Consider the following 17,705-nt stretch of genomic DNA (forward strand, 5'->3'; position numbering starts at 1 on the left):
GCAATGAAGACTGAAAATTGTACTCAAGGGTGTGGTGCAGCGATTGCTCAGAAATGTGTGTTGACTTGCCACAATTATTGTTTTTTCATTGTTTGCAAGTGTGTGCAAAGTGGTGTCCATGACTGACTACAAAGGACATATAACATTTAAACAACGTGTGAGGTGAGTCAAGATTGTCTTTAAAAAAGGGGGAACTCTTGAAGTTAATTGTCCCTTTGCAAGTTAAACTCAACTGCAGGAGATAAAATGCCTTAAATACCATCTTCCTTAAGCAGGTCTTATAGAGCCTCTCTGGCCCCATGGCTATGCAAATACCTTACACCCCTTCCCTCTATTAATCTAGATGAAGAATGTGTGGGTGGAAAGGCGTGTTTGTGTGTGAGGGTGTGTGTGCGTATAGACGTTTATCATTTGAAGGTCTATTTGTCTCTTGTGCTGCATATAGCTATCTCATTTCCAAAGTTGAACAACTGCTTCGCTCTGTTATCACGAAGAAGAACGTTCCCCTCCATCTCCACCTCCGAAGGTCACTTCAATATTTGTCCTACAGAGCTGTCTACTGTAGGGTTCTGGTGTCAAACAGATCCTTACATTCTGCCACATAGTGAATGTCTTTCACACACTTCCAACATCATGCACTACTTTGATAGTGGAAAACATATGGCCTAGTAAAGAGTTATTGAATGAGTAAGCTGCCATTGAGAATAGGAAACGAAAACAGTGTAACTTAGGTACAGCAGTACAGGTCAATTTTTTTTCTTTGTTTTACCCATCCTGCTTCCCTGGAGCACTGTATTGTAAAAGCATTTCACTTATGTACCGTTATTCTTTCTATCCCTGTGAGAACCCTCAAACCTTAGGACCCCTCTGACATCAATCCTATAGTGCTACAGACTGGATGGGTGTCAGGTTAAGATATGATTTAAATGGACCCTATACAGAGCAAGCTGCCATCTCCTTAAGAGGTTACCCCCCTAATCAGCTAAAAATAAACTGTAATCACTTGGGGAAATGGACACCAATCCTAGGAGATCATAAACTGCTATATCAGCAACATTAAATCATTGTCAACTTATAGATTAAAACAGCTCCCATCAAGAATGGGAAGGACCCTGTCTACAGTTAAGTAGAACATACTTTAGCTTATAAATTATTTGCATCAAATTTTTGTAGGGGAAGAATACAGAAACAGAGCATGAAATGTCAAAATGTGTGGATAAACAGAACAAACAATGTGAATGGGATTTTAAGATATTTTTGATACTATAGGACCTTCAATCTACTGATTCATCCGATGTGCAAAAATCCTATAAAAAGTTAGCCAAGTATTCAAAAGAACTCTATCTTTTGTATTTAGAGGAACTTAATACTGTAAAAAATATATATTTAGAAACACCAATGTAGAATTCTGAGCAATTAATTATTTTAAGTCTGGTCTAACACATATATTAATGTTCTCATTTTAATACCATTAATACCATGTAGGGCCCGACAGATATATCGGAGCACCGATATTATCGGCCGATACAGGCCTTTTACAGAAATATCTGTATGGCACATATTCCACCGATAATGCACCGATATATTTTCTCAAACGTTTGGCAAATTTTTTTTTCAAATTACCATAAATCATTTGTCAGACTTCAGACAATAAATAAATACATGTTTATTTGGTTTAACTATCGTTATTATAATTTTTTACCATTATTGTTTAACATAGTTATGGTGCTTTAGTTTTAAGCTTCCGACTCCACAGTGATTCTCAGCGTCGTGGTGATACAAAAATCTACACTGAGAAACACAGGGCTAATAGACCAATAAACAGGTCTTTTACTAAAACACTCTAAACCAATAGAATGTGTTTTTGAAAGCTGTGCTGCATTGGAGTATCCATGGTTTTGATTATTGTTTATTTTTGTCAGATTACCGTATACTATGTCATAGAGTTAATATATATATAGTTAATTAATCGCTTTTCAAAATTCACCATAAGAATTCAAATAAAGAAAAAACTTAAATGTTCGCTGAAGATGTTGACTGGATATCAGCCAACCAAAACTGTCTCCAAATGACAAGTATGCTCAGATCACAGTAAAACATCTAAAGAAAATGAGTAAAAAAACACATCTCTGCACAATGTTGGATAAAACTGAAATTATACATTATATTTGGCTATGATCGTATTGCAATACGTTTAACATACATATTAAATAAGTTACACTTTCAAGGGCATTTTTAAATACATTTTTTTAAACAAATGCAGCTGTGCTGTGCTGTGCGCACTATAACCTGCCCCTGTGCGATCGGCACTATTGAGCTACGTGTGTAAAATGCAAATATAAGCCAGACCAGCACTGAACACTATCTTATTATTTCCTCTAATGTATAGAACATGCATTTTTTATATTTTTCCTTTATTCTTCCTTATTCTAATTTAATACATTTATTTTAACAATGTTTGCTTTGTGGTTATTTATTTAATTTATTAATTTATAAATCCTGCCTTCGGTGCATATTTGACACAAGAGAGAGATTTGAGGGATCCATGCTAGAAAATGTCTGTTTTGCATGCTAACAAAAAATACTAGCATATATATTGGTAATCAGGAAATTGTGCTTCCCAATTATCAGTATCGGACTTAAAAAACCTGTATTAGTAGGGCTCTAATACTATTATTTATGAATTAATGTATTACTCAAGGAAATAATTTAAATGGGGATACAGCAGACATGTAACAGATTTTTTGAAGTTATGTTTTTTTTCAGTTAAATCACCTACTGAATTGTATTTAAAATTAATGAAACTACATTAACTTATCTGGATTAATTTAGTGTTAATGCTCTAGCCTGGGATTTTAAGCATGTCAACTGCGAATGCAATCAATCTACCTACTACCTACCTAGTGTCTCTTATTTATTTTGGGATTTCCGGTAATTGCAAATGTAAAATCTTTGGGTTACAGCTTTGGATCTGAAACAGAGCCTTCTAGACAACCTCCAACATTAATAATGAATCTTTAATTCTCCAAGACTTGCTGAGTCCAGTTACAATTCAATAGATATTCTATTTTTCTCAGCCTCTAAAACAGACAGTAGCCTATTACTTTATGTATTTCAGATCAATTTCCTATTTTACATAAAAAACAAGTTTATGTATATGAGTATGTGTTTTTGCACCTGTTTCAGTTTCAGTTATATTATCTGTCGTCAGTTACAGTACATTTTTACAGTTTCAATAGACACATATGACTTCAGGGACTGGCTGTTAAACAACTATCTCGGGGGTCTGTTCTGAGAGCTGGGACACTGTTTTTCCTATTAATTACTAATGGTTTAGCTGGTACCATGGTAACAGCAAACAGTGATGCACCCAAGAACCCACTTTTTGCTACTTTTTTATGTGCATGCCAGTATTGTAGCACATCCCTGTCAATTTACTCCTATTCCCAGCACAATGACAGCCAATTAACCAGATAGTATGAAAATTATCATTTCCATGGTAAACAGTGCAGGGCTGGCCAGAAGAAGACTCTCTGGCATTCTGGACAACCAGGGAAAGAAGCATTTTGTCTTTCTGTAGCTACTGGTGATTGCATTAAGACGTATCGTCACTTGGTGTTGATTCTGGAGCAGAGGTGGGAAATTGTGTTTCACATGGCTGAGGAATTCTGGGCCTGATTAAAGCTGCAGTTCATTACAGTGTATCAAAGAGACAGCTGTTGTTTCTCCCTCTCCCTCTCCCTTGGATATGCAGCCCCACAATCGCTGCGACGGCATGAGATGCATACAACAGCCCTGACGCGAGGCAGGCGCTCGGCTTTGCACAGAATCGTCCATTTTGGAAGATTCCGACAAATCACAATGTTCAAACTCACACCCTGGACTCCAGTGTGTAGCTGATGAAAGATACCTTTTATGCCTTTTTTCTGAATGAATTGAGGGTATTTGTGGTTTCTTGAAACAACCTAGAAGCAAATAAGCTCTCCTTTGCATAAGTGAATGCATACAATTTGCCTAGTTAAGAAAACATTTTAAATAACAACAAAAGTAACATAAAACTCATATTTCACAATAACTATACTGAACATTCCCGAAGTGTAGCGTAATTGCGCATTTATTCCCATTTTCAGCATCATCAATATGAAAGCAACAGTATACCAAATACATGCAGAGTGTGATGGCAAAACTTATCAGCAGTAGGTAGGCTAAGTAGCTGAATTTCCCACAGCCTTTGTGGGTTTTAATTAGTACATTTATATAACAAGGAATTTAATGTAGTCCCTAAAACATGCTTTTGTATAACAAGCCAAGAGTTTTTGTGCATTTGTAAGAAAACATCTGTAAACACATCTGTTTTGCCTCAGAAAATGTGATATCTCCAATACATGTGTCTTCAATTAACATATGATAATACAGCGATCTAATCCAACTGGAAATGGCATTTTCCAGAGTAAACTGTATGATAAACCATATGGCACCTTTAAATGATTGTTTTGAGTAGTTGACTGAAATAACATCCCACACTGTTGTCCCTGCCAGGGAATGTGAGGTTTCACTGGCACACCTGACCAAAACTGGTAGATTAAAAATATTGCTAATCAGCTATTGTAGTTTTGTAACCAACAAAGGCTGCCTTGGGGGCAAACCAAAGGAGTCACCTGATAGCCTCCAGTTTTTCACTTATCATTGGGAGTGTCCAGGTTTGCTGGTATCACATCCCTTCAGAGGCCAAGCTGAAGAGCCACCATGAATACCTAAACCAAATGTCACAGTTTCTTCTGCAGTGTTTGTGAATTTTTCAGACTACACACTTCTAAAAGGCTACAACTGAAAATATGCTAGAAATTTCAAATTGGGTAGTTTACTTGCAGGATGCAAAGGAGTTGGCTCTGCAATGGAGCTGTGGACCAATGTCAATCTCCACTCACAAAAACATCAGTGAAGTCTTTATTATCAATAAACCAAAATGTTTGTTCATATTAAACAAACATGGATTTGCATTAGATTAATCTTCTTGCTTTTAAAATGAAACAACAAAGCTGGTATCGACTCGACCAAGCTCTATAAAGACTGTGACAGCTTGTTATTCAACATTATTATAAAGAAAAGGAATTTGTAAATGCCAAAAACACTAAAAACAAACCTCCATATCTCATAGGAAACAGGTTATAAATAATTAACTCCATGAACTTTGGTTATATGATATCCGGTAAATAATATATTGAAAGACACACTTTTATCATTGTAATGATTACATATAACCTGGATAAATCAACTTATAGCATATATGTGTAAATGTATGTGTCTAATGCACTTTCGATTAGTTTCTCATGCAAATGCAACACAGGAAAGGAAAACATATTAATTTTTTTTTTTGCTGGTTATATACTGAATGCAAAATGAATGCAAAATGATCATTGGAATAATACATGCAAAACAATGTAAAAACAATCAATCCATAATTTAAAGTTTCTAACCAACAAAATTACTGCTGTGATTAAGAGAGTCAGCTTCCTAATATTAAAACATTGTTATTCATTACAAAGAAGAAACAAGAAGACAGTAAAGGAATTAAGCAACTCTTGACACACCCGTTTCAATTAGTTTTCCCTGTTCAGAATCCCGACTGCTCTTCACTCTGCGTCTCATTTTAACCTGCAGATGGTAAAAAAAAACTACACATCTGTATCAAGCCATTACTATTTCACTAAAGGTTTTCTTTATCTTGCCGCACAGTAATATTCTCAATCACATCTCATTCGCAAATTAACACTATAGCAACTGTTACTAGAACATATTCAGGATATAACGTATTTTGCCACAGATTAAATATACCTTCTTAATGTCAGCACCAGGCTTACCATGCAAATATGACTAAAGTGACCTGAAGAAGAAGATCATTTTAAATTCATACCAATTACCTTCTGTTATGTACCTTACGCTCAGAAAAATGTCAGTGAAATGAAATTCTTGTCAGCAAACAAATTGCTTCTAGCCACCAGACTGATGAGTTTCTGCTAACCAGAATGTAAATAATCTACAGTGCCAACATCTACAGATATAAATATATAAATATTATATATATATATATATATATATATATATATATATATATATATATATATATATATTAAACTTGTCTAAAAATATCTAATTGAATGTATAGACTAAACTGAATATAGATTGGCCCAAAAAGGAAAACAAGCAATTCTTGAACTGTATAAGCAAGACCTAAGAGGACAAGCTGAATGAGTTTCCAAGCCCCACTCTCTGTTCCCTGATTCAACACAGGGAGGGCAAACAAATGAGGAACGCATTTTGCCCTCTCAATGTCTGTCATTTGCATGCAGATGCAAAATATGCCTTTCTCTTAACAAAGTTGAAAGGTTTGTTCAATTCAGTCTCCCTGTCATCCGAAGCTGCTGAAGCTCCCCCCCAGCAGAGCTCTCAAGCCCCGTGCTGCCGTACTGATCGACAATCAAAATAAACACTCCGGTCTCCTGGATTAGCACGGGTTAATTTGCGCCTTGTCTTATTTATTATTCATGGCTTTTCCACACCAAGTCACAGGATGTCATAGTATGCTTAATTTCAAGCCATGAATCATATGGCTGAAAGGAAACTGAGGCCCTTTCACCCCGCAGCCCCCCCACACACACCCTTTTTATTTCTCCCGTCGAATGAAACAGATTTCCGTCCTTCTGTGCAGACAGGTTGGCTTCAGATCACAGAACACGGGTCAGCACGTTCGATCTCCCAAATACCTGATCTTCACACCACAGGTGCATTGGATTAATCTGAGAATGAAATCACATGTGACAGCCCCAGATTTCACTCAATCTAGTACTTAACAAGACAGAAACAACTGGTTTATGGGTAGGGGTGGTCACACAAGTAGCGGGGGGCTCAGGAGTAAGAGGTGCGATTACCACAATGTGATTTCAAGGCCTGAAAACCCAGCCTTCCTGATTCAGGAAACAATACAATGAACATCTGTGGGTGACGCAAGGCTTAAAAACCTACAAATAAAAATCTAGGTCTTGCTTGGTCTGTGGGTATTACATTAACATCTTGGAAGGAGATTTTGTATTTTGATTTAAAACATAATTTAGCCTAGGCCTATATCTTTCTTAACTTCTTGTCATCTTGTCTAAGAATCATTCTATAAAAGTGTTAAGCAAAAATAACCAAATCAGTCTGCAGTACCGTACAATAGAATATGAAGGTAAAATACTTCAGATTCAATATTCCCTCTGTCTGGTCAAAAACAGAGCCCTATATCATCTTCGCTGTAATCTGTCATAACATTAATTAAGCCATTTGTAGACACACTATATATATTAGCATTCATGGTATTTCTCAACTAATGAATTTCCTGAATGAAAAACATTTTACAACGCCCAAACTAACTTTGACAAGAATGAATTCTGTCCATCTGATGTCTTCCATTCATTTATTCATTCTCAGCAGTATACTCTATTAAAGTATGTCATAATTACATTATTTCCTCCCACACAATTAAAAGGAAACTTCCTGCAGGTAACCCTATTCTTCGAAGATCATTAAATAACACTGTTGTCTGAACAGACAGATAGGCCTATAATTCCTCAACTGACAGCTAGGAACACACAATTTGACTAAACTGCAACTCACACACAAACGGTTTTGACTCATAAATGTTTTAAAATTCATGTAACTCTGTTTTCTGACTTCCCCTTCTTAATACACTGCCTTATGGCCATAGAAATGCTTAACAGGAACTAGTTTTTCAAATGAGATGTACATATTACATTGAAAAAGTTATTTTGACATATATCTATATATAATTATCTTATGCTTCAGGGCTGACCGAACCTGGGCTATAATTATTAAGCGACAGTGACAGTTTTCAAATGTAAAACAAAGAGACCTTCCACGATAAAAAAAAAGATGCTGTGAATAAGAGAAAAAATTACTTAATATAGTAACCCAAGAAGTCTATGTTATTTACAAAATGAGAAGTGTGCTGGGATATTGATATGACAGAGGTACAAAAACAGCTTCTTACTGCATACTACATGTCTGAGGAAAATAAATCCTCCTGTTCACCCTCTGAAATACAAATGTTTCATGTTTTGTTGTTGTTGTTCATTGTTTTGTACTTTTCTCTTTGGTACCGGTGATTTATCGATTGGGTTTCTGAAACTATGAAAGAGGATTTTAAATAGGTCTGATAAGCTGAAAGTACATAGTATGAGAAATAATGGGAACACAACCAATTGGGGTTGCACCAGATTGAGCGATAAGTGTAGGGGGGTCATGAAAGTGCTATTCCTGGAAACAAGTGTATCTAATGCTGACCTGAAAACTAAGACACTCAATGCTCGGTTCCACTGCATCCTACTCAAGCACCCCTCACCCTAATGAATGGTGACACGAGCTGCCATATGGAGTAAATCCGTAGACTAGCTACTATTACTAAGTACTGTATATAGTACGTATGCATTACAAGCCTTGACACCTTTAATATACTGTTACTTATAGAATTAGTACTTACGAACCAGGTTTTCTTCATGTGTACTTAAGCAACAATGTCAAGACATTACCGGTTTGCAGGTAGTACTTACTGTACTGTACATATAGTACTTTTCTGGAAACATCTGACAATCCACAAAATAACACTACACAGAGGGAACCACAAGGCAGAGGCATGCCCTCTGTCATTCACTTATTATGTGTTATAAGTGCAGTGAGACTTACATTCAAGGGCTTCCACCCTAAAACAGGGGAGCTGCACTCTAGTTTCAGGACAACAGATGTGAAAATGGACTGAACTCTAATCTACATTTACCACTCACATTTGCTCTGGCTGTGGGTTTATTAGGTGGGCTTTCAAATTATGAAAGGTGCACTTGGCATGCACTACTCAAATTCACTGGCATATAAATATACGGAGCAAGCTGTCTGGCAGGGTGGTATTCTGTCGTGAGGCGGGCTGTCAAAGCAATAGCACGGCCCATTCTCCCTGGGATACTGTTACAAACAGCACTGGGGGCTTGTAAATCGTCTCTAGTTTGGGATTTCATTGGGAATTAATTTCCTGCTCCTGAATGCATCTGTGCAACAGCAGACCCAAAGGAAAAATAATGTGGGTTTAATTAGGTAGCTGGACAAAGGGTGTTAAAAATCGTGTCTACTGCAAATGCATGATAACACAATGTCATCGCCAACCATTGTCGTGGATCTGAAGACAACGCTTGCCCCACGAGTTGTGTTTCTAGGCAGAAGTCCGTCTGGGTTCACCCACATGTGCGGGCGGCTAAGGATAGCTGATGTAAAGTGCTGGTTTCTGGCCCAGGTAGGCATTGGCTTGCAAATCATACAAATCTGCACCGCTGCCGTGTTGTTAGCAGGTTGTGCTGGCGTAGTGATGGAGTGCTGAATGGGTGAGCTCAGGCCTCTAATGCCAGCTTTTCAGTTCTTTCTAGTTGACTAACCATGTGATGTGCACACGCCGTATTCGATTCAACAGCGTCCCTTGTGGAAAAAACACTTTTTACCAGCCATGTTTCAAAAACCCTGGAATACCAGAGTATAAGGATAACCCCCCACCAACACACAAAAAAAAATACTTTCAGCACAGGTAGATGAGTTGTACAGGGAAACTAAAATCCCTGTCTTTAAATCAGCTTAACCAGTCATGCAGTGGATGAGCTGTACCAAATCACTTCTCACTCTTCTGCCTGACAGAGCGATCCCCCGTGGGCCCTCCCCACCTGGAAAATGAACCAGGAAATCTCAGCTGTATTGGTCAGAGTAAATTGTATCTGCAAAGGGCCTAGGCTTGCAAAAGCAATCTGGTGAAAATCCAGCCATAATCCAGACAAAGTAAAATAATAAGGAAATACATTTTAGTATCTAATTGAGTGATGGTAAACAGCCCCAGAAATGCAACAATACAAGAAAGAAAAAAACAAAAAGGAAGTGATGTCTTGGCCAAATGGCCGTATTTCACAGAGAAAGTGGCTTTTGCAGGGAGCTGCACAAATTCCAAGGCAGAGTAATTAAAATGTAACACCCACATCAGGGATGGTGTTTAAACAAGTGAGCCAGCCACTGTTTAATGAAAAAGACCCATTTGCAGAGACAACATGGTGCTTGAATGGCATATTGTGCTGCTCCACATAGGCAGTTTATTACCACTTCTTGCTTAAGTTATGGATCAAGTTTACTTTTTTCAGCACAGCTCAAGTGAAGACCGAAGCTTCAGCAAACACAGCATTAAAATGTAATATCCTGACACCCCCATCCCCAGTCCTGCCCGTCTTTTATAGCTACCATTCCAGCTGTCCCTGTAGCACCACTAATATAAAAGTAATAACGCAGTGATAGAATTCAGCACGCTATTAAATATTTGTAATGCCAGGGCAAGGCTAAAACTGAAGTGCAGCTGTCAAACGCCCATATAGACTGCCCTGAGCCCCCTGATGCTGACTGAAATCAAGCTCTCTGCCATATGGAGAATTTACTTCATGCATATGTTTTAGCTTCACAGGACTCCATGCTGTGCGGCTCTAGCGAAACATAAACCCGGACTGCATAATCAAGGAGTGAGGAAAGAAAGAAAGAAAGAACAACATACATATAGAAAAGCACATTCTAAGCATTTTGCACAAGTTAAGTCACACGTGTGTCTACTAAGATGCCCAAACAAGCTCTCTCATTCACGGCCATGTTGGGGGCAGAGGCAGAGGCTGTGCAGGTCATTTGAGTCCTCTCTAAATAGACCTTTAAAAATATCACAGGATAACAGCTCTTAATCATTGCTTAAACCTTCTGTTTCTGTGTTTGAGAGAGTGTATCTTCATAATATTACTACGCCTTTGACATAAAACACACTACAAAGCACTAATCTCTAACCTTTGGTTCATAAGCCAGATCAGACCCTGAGGAAAGGAGTGGCCTTGCAATAAAATAAGATATTTCTGCCCAGTCTATTAGCAAAGCCTGTTTGACCATTATTATTTTAACTTCACTGGGGTTTTAACTGTTGCTTAATTTCCGCCTTTTTCAATAACGTTGGTTCTTTCATGACCATTTTAAACTCAAGCAAAATGAGGGCTTGTTTTGAAATGTCAGCGACACACAGCGAAGCCACACAACTAAAACATTTTCAGAGAGAGAGAGAGAGAGAGAGAGAGAGAGAGGGAGAGGCAGAGTGCCTTTATTACTTAATGTTTGTACAATGCAGCCCAATTAAGATATTAACAAAAGATGATTTATAGACCTTTTTGTAATCATCTTCGACTTATTTAAAATAAAAGATTATCTAAACTAGGGAAGGAGAAGAAAAAAGGGGAATTGCTTAATTGAGGCCTCTTGAGTGAAACCATACATTGGAACAGCTAGCCCATCCCCCCGCTTCAGCCTGAGAGTAAATTACTTGTTATGGGAAAAAGTCATTCTGTGTGTTTTAATGTTTGCAAAACACTGCTGTGAGAGCGGGAGAGCAGTGGGGTGATCAAACGCAATCCCCAAACAAAGGTGCAGGAGAGGCTGATTGCTACGAGAGGGGGATTACTATCCACGGAGAGAAAACATAAATACAGTTTTATTAGAATGGTTTGTATGTTAGCCAACAGGGTGATTATACTGGAATTTATCTCTGTCCACTGTGGAACTGTCAGTGTTATTTGGCGTTTATTATAAAGACAGGTGCTGTGTAGGGACAAATGAATTGCCCTAGTTTGCATTACGCACTGCCTGATCAGTGCTAAAATTAAAAGCCATTGGCACCAATGGTCTATCCTGTTAAAACAAAGCAATGCCAGAGCCTAGCAAACCATTCTCTTCAGCATTTCTATGAAGATAAGAGATTGAAAACACATTGTTTATGTCACAGCGCACGTTGCAGTGTAAGCTGGGACAATGAGATTTCTCTTTACAATCACAATAGTGCCAAACAGAAAAAATATTCATTTCAGAGCTAGAAGTTCATTTGAAATGGTACAGATTGCTTCTAAATATGTATGTGCTTCATATTTCAACCTCATCGCAAGCCACTCTGTCTTTCTGATTGCTCTCTTTTCTACATTAGAAATTAGATAAACAAAGGAGAAACAAGCAACACAACGGTCATTTAACACTTTTGTCTCATATTTTTGTTTTATTACTATTCACGAGCTAGTCTTGCACAATATAATTACAGGGACGGTTTACGGTTCCAATTGTTTAAAGCCCTTATTGTGGCAGAAAATAAAAGGATAACATCTATTAAATTGTTGCCTGTTGGCCTTTTGTGTCCTACAGCTGTAGCATCTGCCCGAGCTGCTGTGAGGTTTGCTTCTGCTTCGTAACCGTTTGGCTGCTTGCCTACACACTCAGTCAGTGAGGGAGATCCCTGTATATTTGGGTGTGAGCCAACCTGGAATGCCAACAGGCCCAATTTCTTGCTCTCTTGCCAACTCCCCATGTCTCTTTTTTTCTGTGACACAGTAATTACAACCAAAACAGAGCCCATCCCCAACACAAATCCACAAACCACACAAACACAACCAGAGAACAAATCAGTCTAGCTATTTGCTTTACACTTGTTCTATTTATCGATTCAAATACTGTATAATATTGGGCAAGGTTTTATTAACTGTTTTTCAAATGTGCCTTTATGTGCAGACTCTTACATTTCTAAAGTGGAGGTACAGGATTCAAATACAATCTATCCTCACTAGTTGAATTCATTTTTTTGTGCTCTAGTTTATACAGTTAGTGATGTTTCACGTATTATATATAATGCGATCTGCTCTTTGAATCTGAATCTTGATCTACAGAGAAGGCTTCCTAAAAGTTACAAAAGATTCAGAGAAAGGACTGATGTGAATGTTATACATAAAAACAAAATCATTTAAATCGGGCATTAGTCATTTTGGTTTGTGCAATTAAACCATACATTTTTTTATTTTTTCTATCTTTCAAGAGCATTAAAAAACAATGCTGCCGTATATTCTGTTTTAAATAAGTGATGACTACATAGTTAACACAATTTAGTAAATTATCCATGTTTTCAGAAAGCCTTTATTTTTCTAGGAATATAAGATTAAACACAGGTTCATTTGTGACCATTAATTTAGATTAAATTACTGACAGTTTAATGACAGTTTATTATTTTTCATATAAAGCCACATCTTGTTTCTATTTCCAGAGTTCAATTTATTGCCTTTAAATGTGGTTTAGTTTTGCAACTTTGAAACATGCTTAGGAAACTGGCTCCATTCAGTCTGCTTAACCACAGATTATCCACGGCCATCTTTTTATGTATTCCAGCATGTCTTTGAATCATAAAAGTTATTATTAGTAGTCATATTATTATTTAATAGAGTTAATTGGTTCCCATATGTAAAGATAATAGTTTTTTAGAAATAACCCTACATTTTTAAAGCTCTCATTCATACTCATCTGATACACAAGGAATTAACATTAACGAAAGGAAACCCATAGTTACAAAATAGCAAATTATCTAATCTTCAATTTTGTCATCATTCATATGATGTATTGCTGCAAATTACTTAGTCTGTCAAAAACGTTGGTTGAATAAATTGAATAAATTGTCTTTTTTATCAAATGGATGGTTATGATATGTATGTTTATTATTGTATATTGGTTTCTCTTGGTATTTCAATCACGTTGATGTTATTTGATTATTTATGCTTTGTTTTGTATAACTGTATTTTCTTTTACAATTGTTGAAATGTATGTGTGTGTATAAATATATATATATATATATATATATATATATATATATATATATATATATATATATTCTTGTATTAGTCAAAACATTTGACTACACCTTCAAATCACTTGGTTTTATTTCTATGACAACATATGTAAAATGTATAAGAAGATTAAAAGACTTCAGGTAGTTTTGGGAAAAGGAGAATAACACAAAATGAGTGTGTCGGTGGAATTAATCATAGTTACATAAAAACGTCTAACTTCCATTTAAAAATAGGGAGTCATTTGTGTCATCATTCATCAAATGCAAAACAAACAGATGTTACATTCAAATATTACATTAATATTTAAAACAAATATACAGTATGTGTATTGTTGTGCCGAAAGCAAAGTCTATTTGAAAAACATGAAGACACTGATGTCATACAGCCTAATTTCTACTTTATGGGCTCTATCAAGGTAGTTTCCCTTATTTGAATTGCATTTCCATGCCCTTAGCTGCATTAATGCACATACTAATGCAGCTCCTAATGTACTTATTACATTTAGTGATGCTCCTAAATTATATATCATAAATAACTGAGGACATGTCAGTCCACACTCACTGAGAAACACAGATTTGTGTTGGTGCAGGAACAAATGCATCCCTAAATAATGGAACAATTAAGATGTGTATCTAAAGCCAGGTACACAAATACAATGGGTTGAAGAACATGAGATATACTGGATTCTGCACAGCAACAAAACAACACAACTCTTGATTTGAATAACTTGAAACAATATATATAGAAGTATCTGAAATGGTCAACATGTGAGGATTCATGTAAATTGAGTCATTTATGGGGATAACACACACACACACACACATATATGGCTAGTCTACAGTGATGGCGCACCACATATTTTAACCTCATGTGCGTGAAACCAAACCATTTACAAATCATCATTCCCATGTTCATGCCTACGTGAGGAAAAAAAATAATCCAATAATAACTAATGTCAGCACAAAACATCAACCTGGATCAATCAAATCACACCATCGCTGTCCCTATGAGTGTCATTTTACTCCAGTGGCTTTTAATGAGAAACCCGATTAAAGCAACAGATCAGTTAAAACTACGAAAACAAAAACTTGGCAACGATTAATTGCAATTAATCGAACAATTAAGCGTGCCAATAACGACGTACATATACGACTTTTGTGCCAAATCATTCTGCTTTTATGTTCTGGCTCATAACACAGGTCACAAGTTGGGTTTTCTGGTTTTAAGTAAATATAAATATCAATTAAATCTAGAGTACTATTAACTTGCTTTACCGACTGTTGCTTTCCTATTTCACCAGGCCACCAAGGCGGAAAACGTCATTTTTGAGCAAACAGTGGTACAATGCGGTTAAGGTTAACTACACCAAGTCTACATTTAGGAGGAAATGCAGACAATATATATATATATATATATATATATATATATATATATATATATATATATATATATATATATATATATAGGCCATATCCTGATTTCGTGCTTCACTATTTAAATAGTGTTGTGTGCGTTTTCTCGTTAGGTAATTCATCTAATTGTCATTAAACTAAATATTGGAAAATCGTTTCATACTTTGGAAATACATTAATTGAATGTTCTTCTGATACCTTAATTTGAAAAGATGTGAGTTGTGTGATTAAAAGTTATAACCCCCCATATAGGAACCTTAGCAAAATAGAGGCCTGTGACTCTAAATAATTTCAATAACATATTTGAATATACCAATCGCTGGACTGTAGCTTATTATCCCAATTAAAACACTTCTGTTAAACTGGGAGAAGCTGACTTCTTCGAGTAATTTCACCTTGACTCAGCTGTAATACTGTTAAATCACACATGACATGCACATATAAAATAAATTACAAAAAGTAGAAGTAGTACCTGTTTAAACTGCTCCTCGTACGTCCACTCGTGATGCTGCGGCTGTGCTTGCTGCGCCGCTCCACCCGGGGAGTCGCACTGTCCCGGGACGGGGTACTGAGGCTGGCCGACCCTGGAGAGCACAGGCACAGGGGCGCCCTTGGGAGACTGTCCCGGCCCCGCTGGGAGCGGGTGGCGGGGCTGAAAGTGATGCAAGTCCCCTTCCAGGTCTTCATCCATGACTGCCTCGTCTTCCAGTTCGTCTTCTTCGAGGTCCCGGAGTCCATCTTCCCCGCCACGGTCCCCCTCCAGTTCGTCCTCCGTGTCTGAGTCTGAGAGCCGAGGCTGGGTCTGCTGGGTCTGCCGCCTCTCCGGACACGCACCGGCTATTCCTGCGGCGAAGGAGCCGCGCACCGCCGCCTGGTAGTGCCGGAAAGCCAGGGCTTGCTGCTGGATCTGCGTCTCCACCATGGACCGGATCTCCTTGTCCTTCTCCGCCTGCCGGAGCTTCTCTTCCAGGGCTAGGCGCGCCGCCTGCTGCCGCTGCAGGTTCTCCATGACCGCCTCCAGCTTCATGCCGCCAGCGGACGGCTGCGCCTGCGAGCCGGGGAAGGGGCCGTGCGCGGAGGCGCTGGAGACCAGCAGAGGAAGGGTGTTCGCGGAGGAGAAAGCGGCTTGCTGGACGGAGAAGACAAGAGAGCAGATGTAAATGATGGGAAAGCAGCAGCAAGTGGCTTGTGGCAAACAAACAACTACACAAACCAACGGACAGAAACGGTGCGGGGAGTTTTGCGCAGAAAGCGCAGAAAGCGCAGAGCAGCGCCCGGGTCCCGCTGCTCGCTAACCACGCCGAACGCGGCAGAACCGGACGAGCTCGCACTGCGGACACGGGGTTGCCAGACATTGCTCAGTTTGTATGCAGTTTGCTACACTTGGTATTGCTCAACTCTTCTCCGGTGGGCTATTGGTTCTGACGTCTATGTAGCCTGCCAGTTACTTTAAAGTTAAGGTTTGACTGTTAACTATTACAAAAATAAACATTTCCAATATATATGAATACCGCGGAGATTGAACAGTTAGTCAGGCATTACAGCTGGCACTAACTTGCGCTCTTATAATAAGACGTCCTACTCTATTTGTTATCCAACTTTTGCGAAAATAATCCGTAAAACACGTTACATACATCGCATAATATATATTGCATTCAGTAAGACTAACAGCGACACAATAAGATCCAAACTTTTTTGCGCACTGTTCACTTCAGCGAGCTCTGGCATGGGCACTTCATGCCCCCACATGCGTACAATATTAGGTAGTAATAGCCACAGATTTGATTGAAAGAACCTGAAAATGCTGAAATCCTCAGTCAAGCTCATATATCCTGTAAAGCATAAAGACGATCAAACTCCACAGGGTCCCAATGCAAGATCGGATGCTTACCAAGGCAGATTTAGTTGCTATGCTGGTGTTATCAACCATGCTGCTTCCGTGGATTGTAATGCAATGTTCAATAGTCAGATAATATCCCCTTCAAAAAAGTTAGATGTGGGTGTATTCCTGTTTGCACATGGAGATCTGCCTAGGCTAGGATTTGATTGAAAGATGAATATGCGGTGAGTCTTGAAGTCTTTTGGCAACAAGTGGCAGCCAGAGCCAGAGTGACCTCCTCGGCGAGAGATCAGCCCTTCTGCTCACATTTGCTAACAGCACGTCAATGGAGTGATAAATGGAGAGGGCAGGGTCTCCTGACAGCCAGGGAAATAATACAGTTTAACAGCCAGAGAGAGGGAGCTCTCATAGTGGATACAGGCAATGACAGGGGAGGGTCCTCTCCCTCCGGACAGCACTGCTATAGGGGATTCAGAGATCCATAACGGATAGAGTGGCTTCTGATTCACAAATGACTTCAAACACAAACTGGACTGATAGAAAAACATGCACAGAAATACACAGTTTGACCTAAACGATCCAAGCTTTTTCTTTTTTTTCCCCTTGTTTTTATTTGAATCGAATAAATGAATACAATCTTACAATTCAGTTTGCAATTCACCTGTTTTGAGTCTTCACACATATAAAAGACACATTCAA

The 17,705-nt window shown here is 38.2% G+C and overlaps 1 protein-coding gene across 1 annotated transcript in view; it reads right to left on the reverse strand.

The window, feature by feature from the left end:
- Positions 1–17,481, reverse strand: part of arid3c (AT rich interactive domain 3C (BRIGHT-like)) — a 108,938-nt gene extending 91,457 nt beyond the window's left edge. Inside the window, exons 1-2 of the mRNA XM_066712036.1 lie at positions 17,058–17,481; positions 15,639–16,295 (exon numbers count right to left, since the gene is read on the reverse strand). Coding sequence (XP_066568133.1) covers positions 15,639–16,295; positions 17,058–17,096 — 696 coding nt within the window. The 5' untranslated portion in view covers positions 17,097–17,481. The remainder of the gene's footprint in view (positions 1–15,638; positions 16,296–17,057) is intronic.
- Between the last annotated feature and the right edge of the window lie 224 nt (positions 17,482–17,705).

This window comes from Amia ocellicauda, chromosome 8, assembly GCF_036373705.1.
Source record: "Amia ocellicauda isolate fAmiCal2 chromosome 8, fAmiCal2.hap1, whole genome shotgun sequence".
NCBI classification, from domain to species: domain Eukaryota; kingdom Metazoa; phylum Chordata; class Actinopteri; order Amiiformes; family Amiidae; genus Amia; species Amia ocellicauda.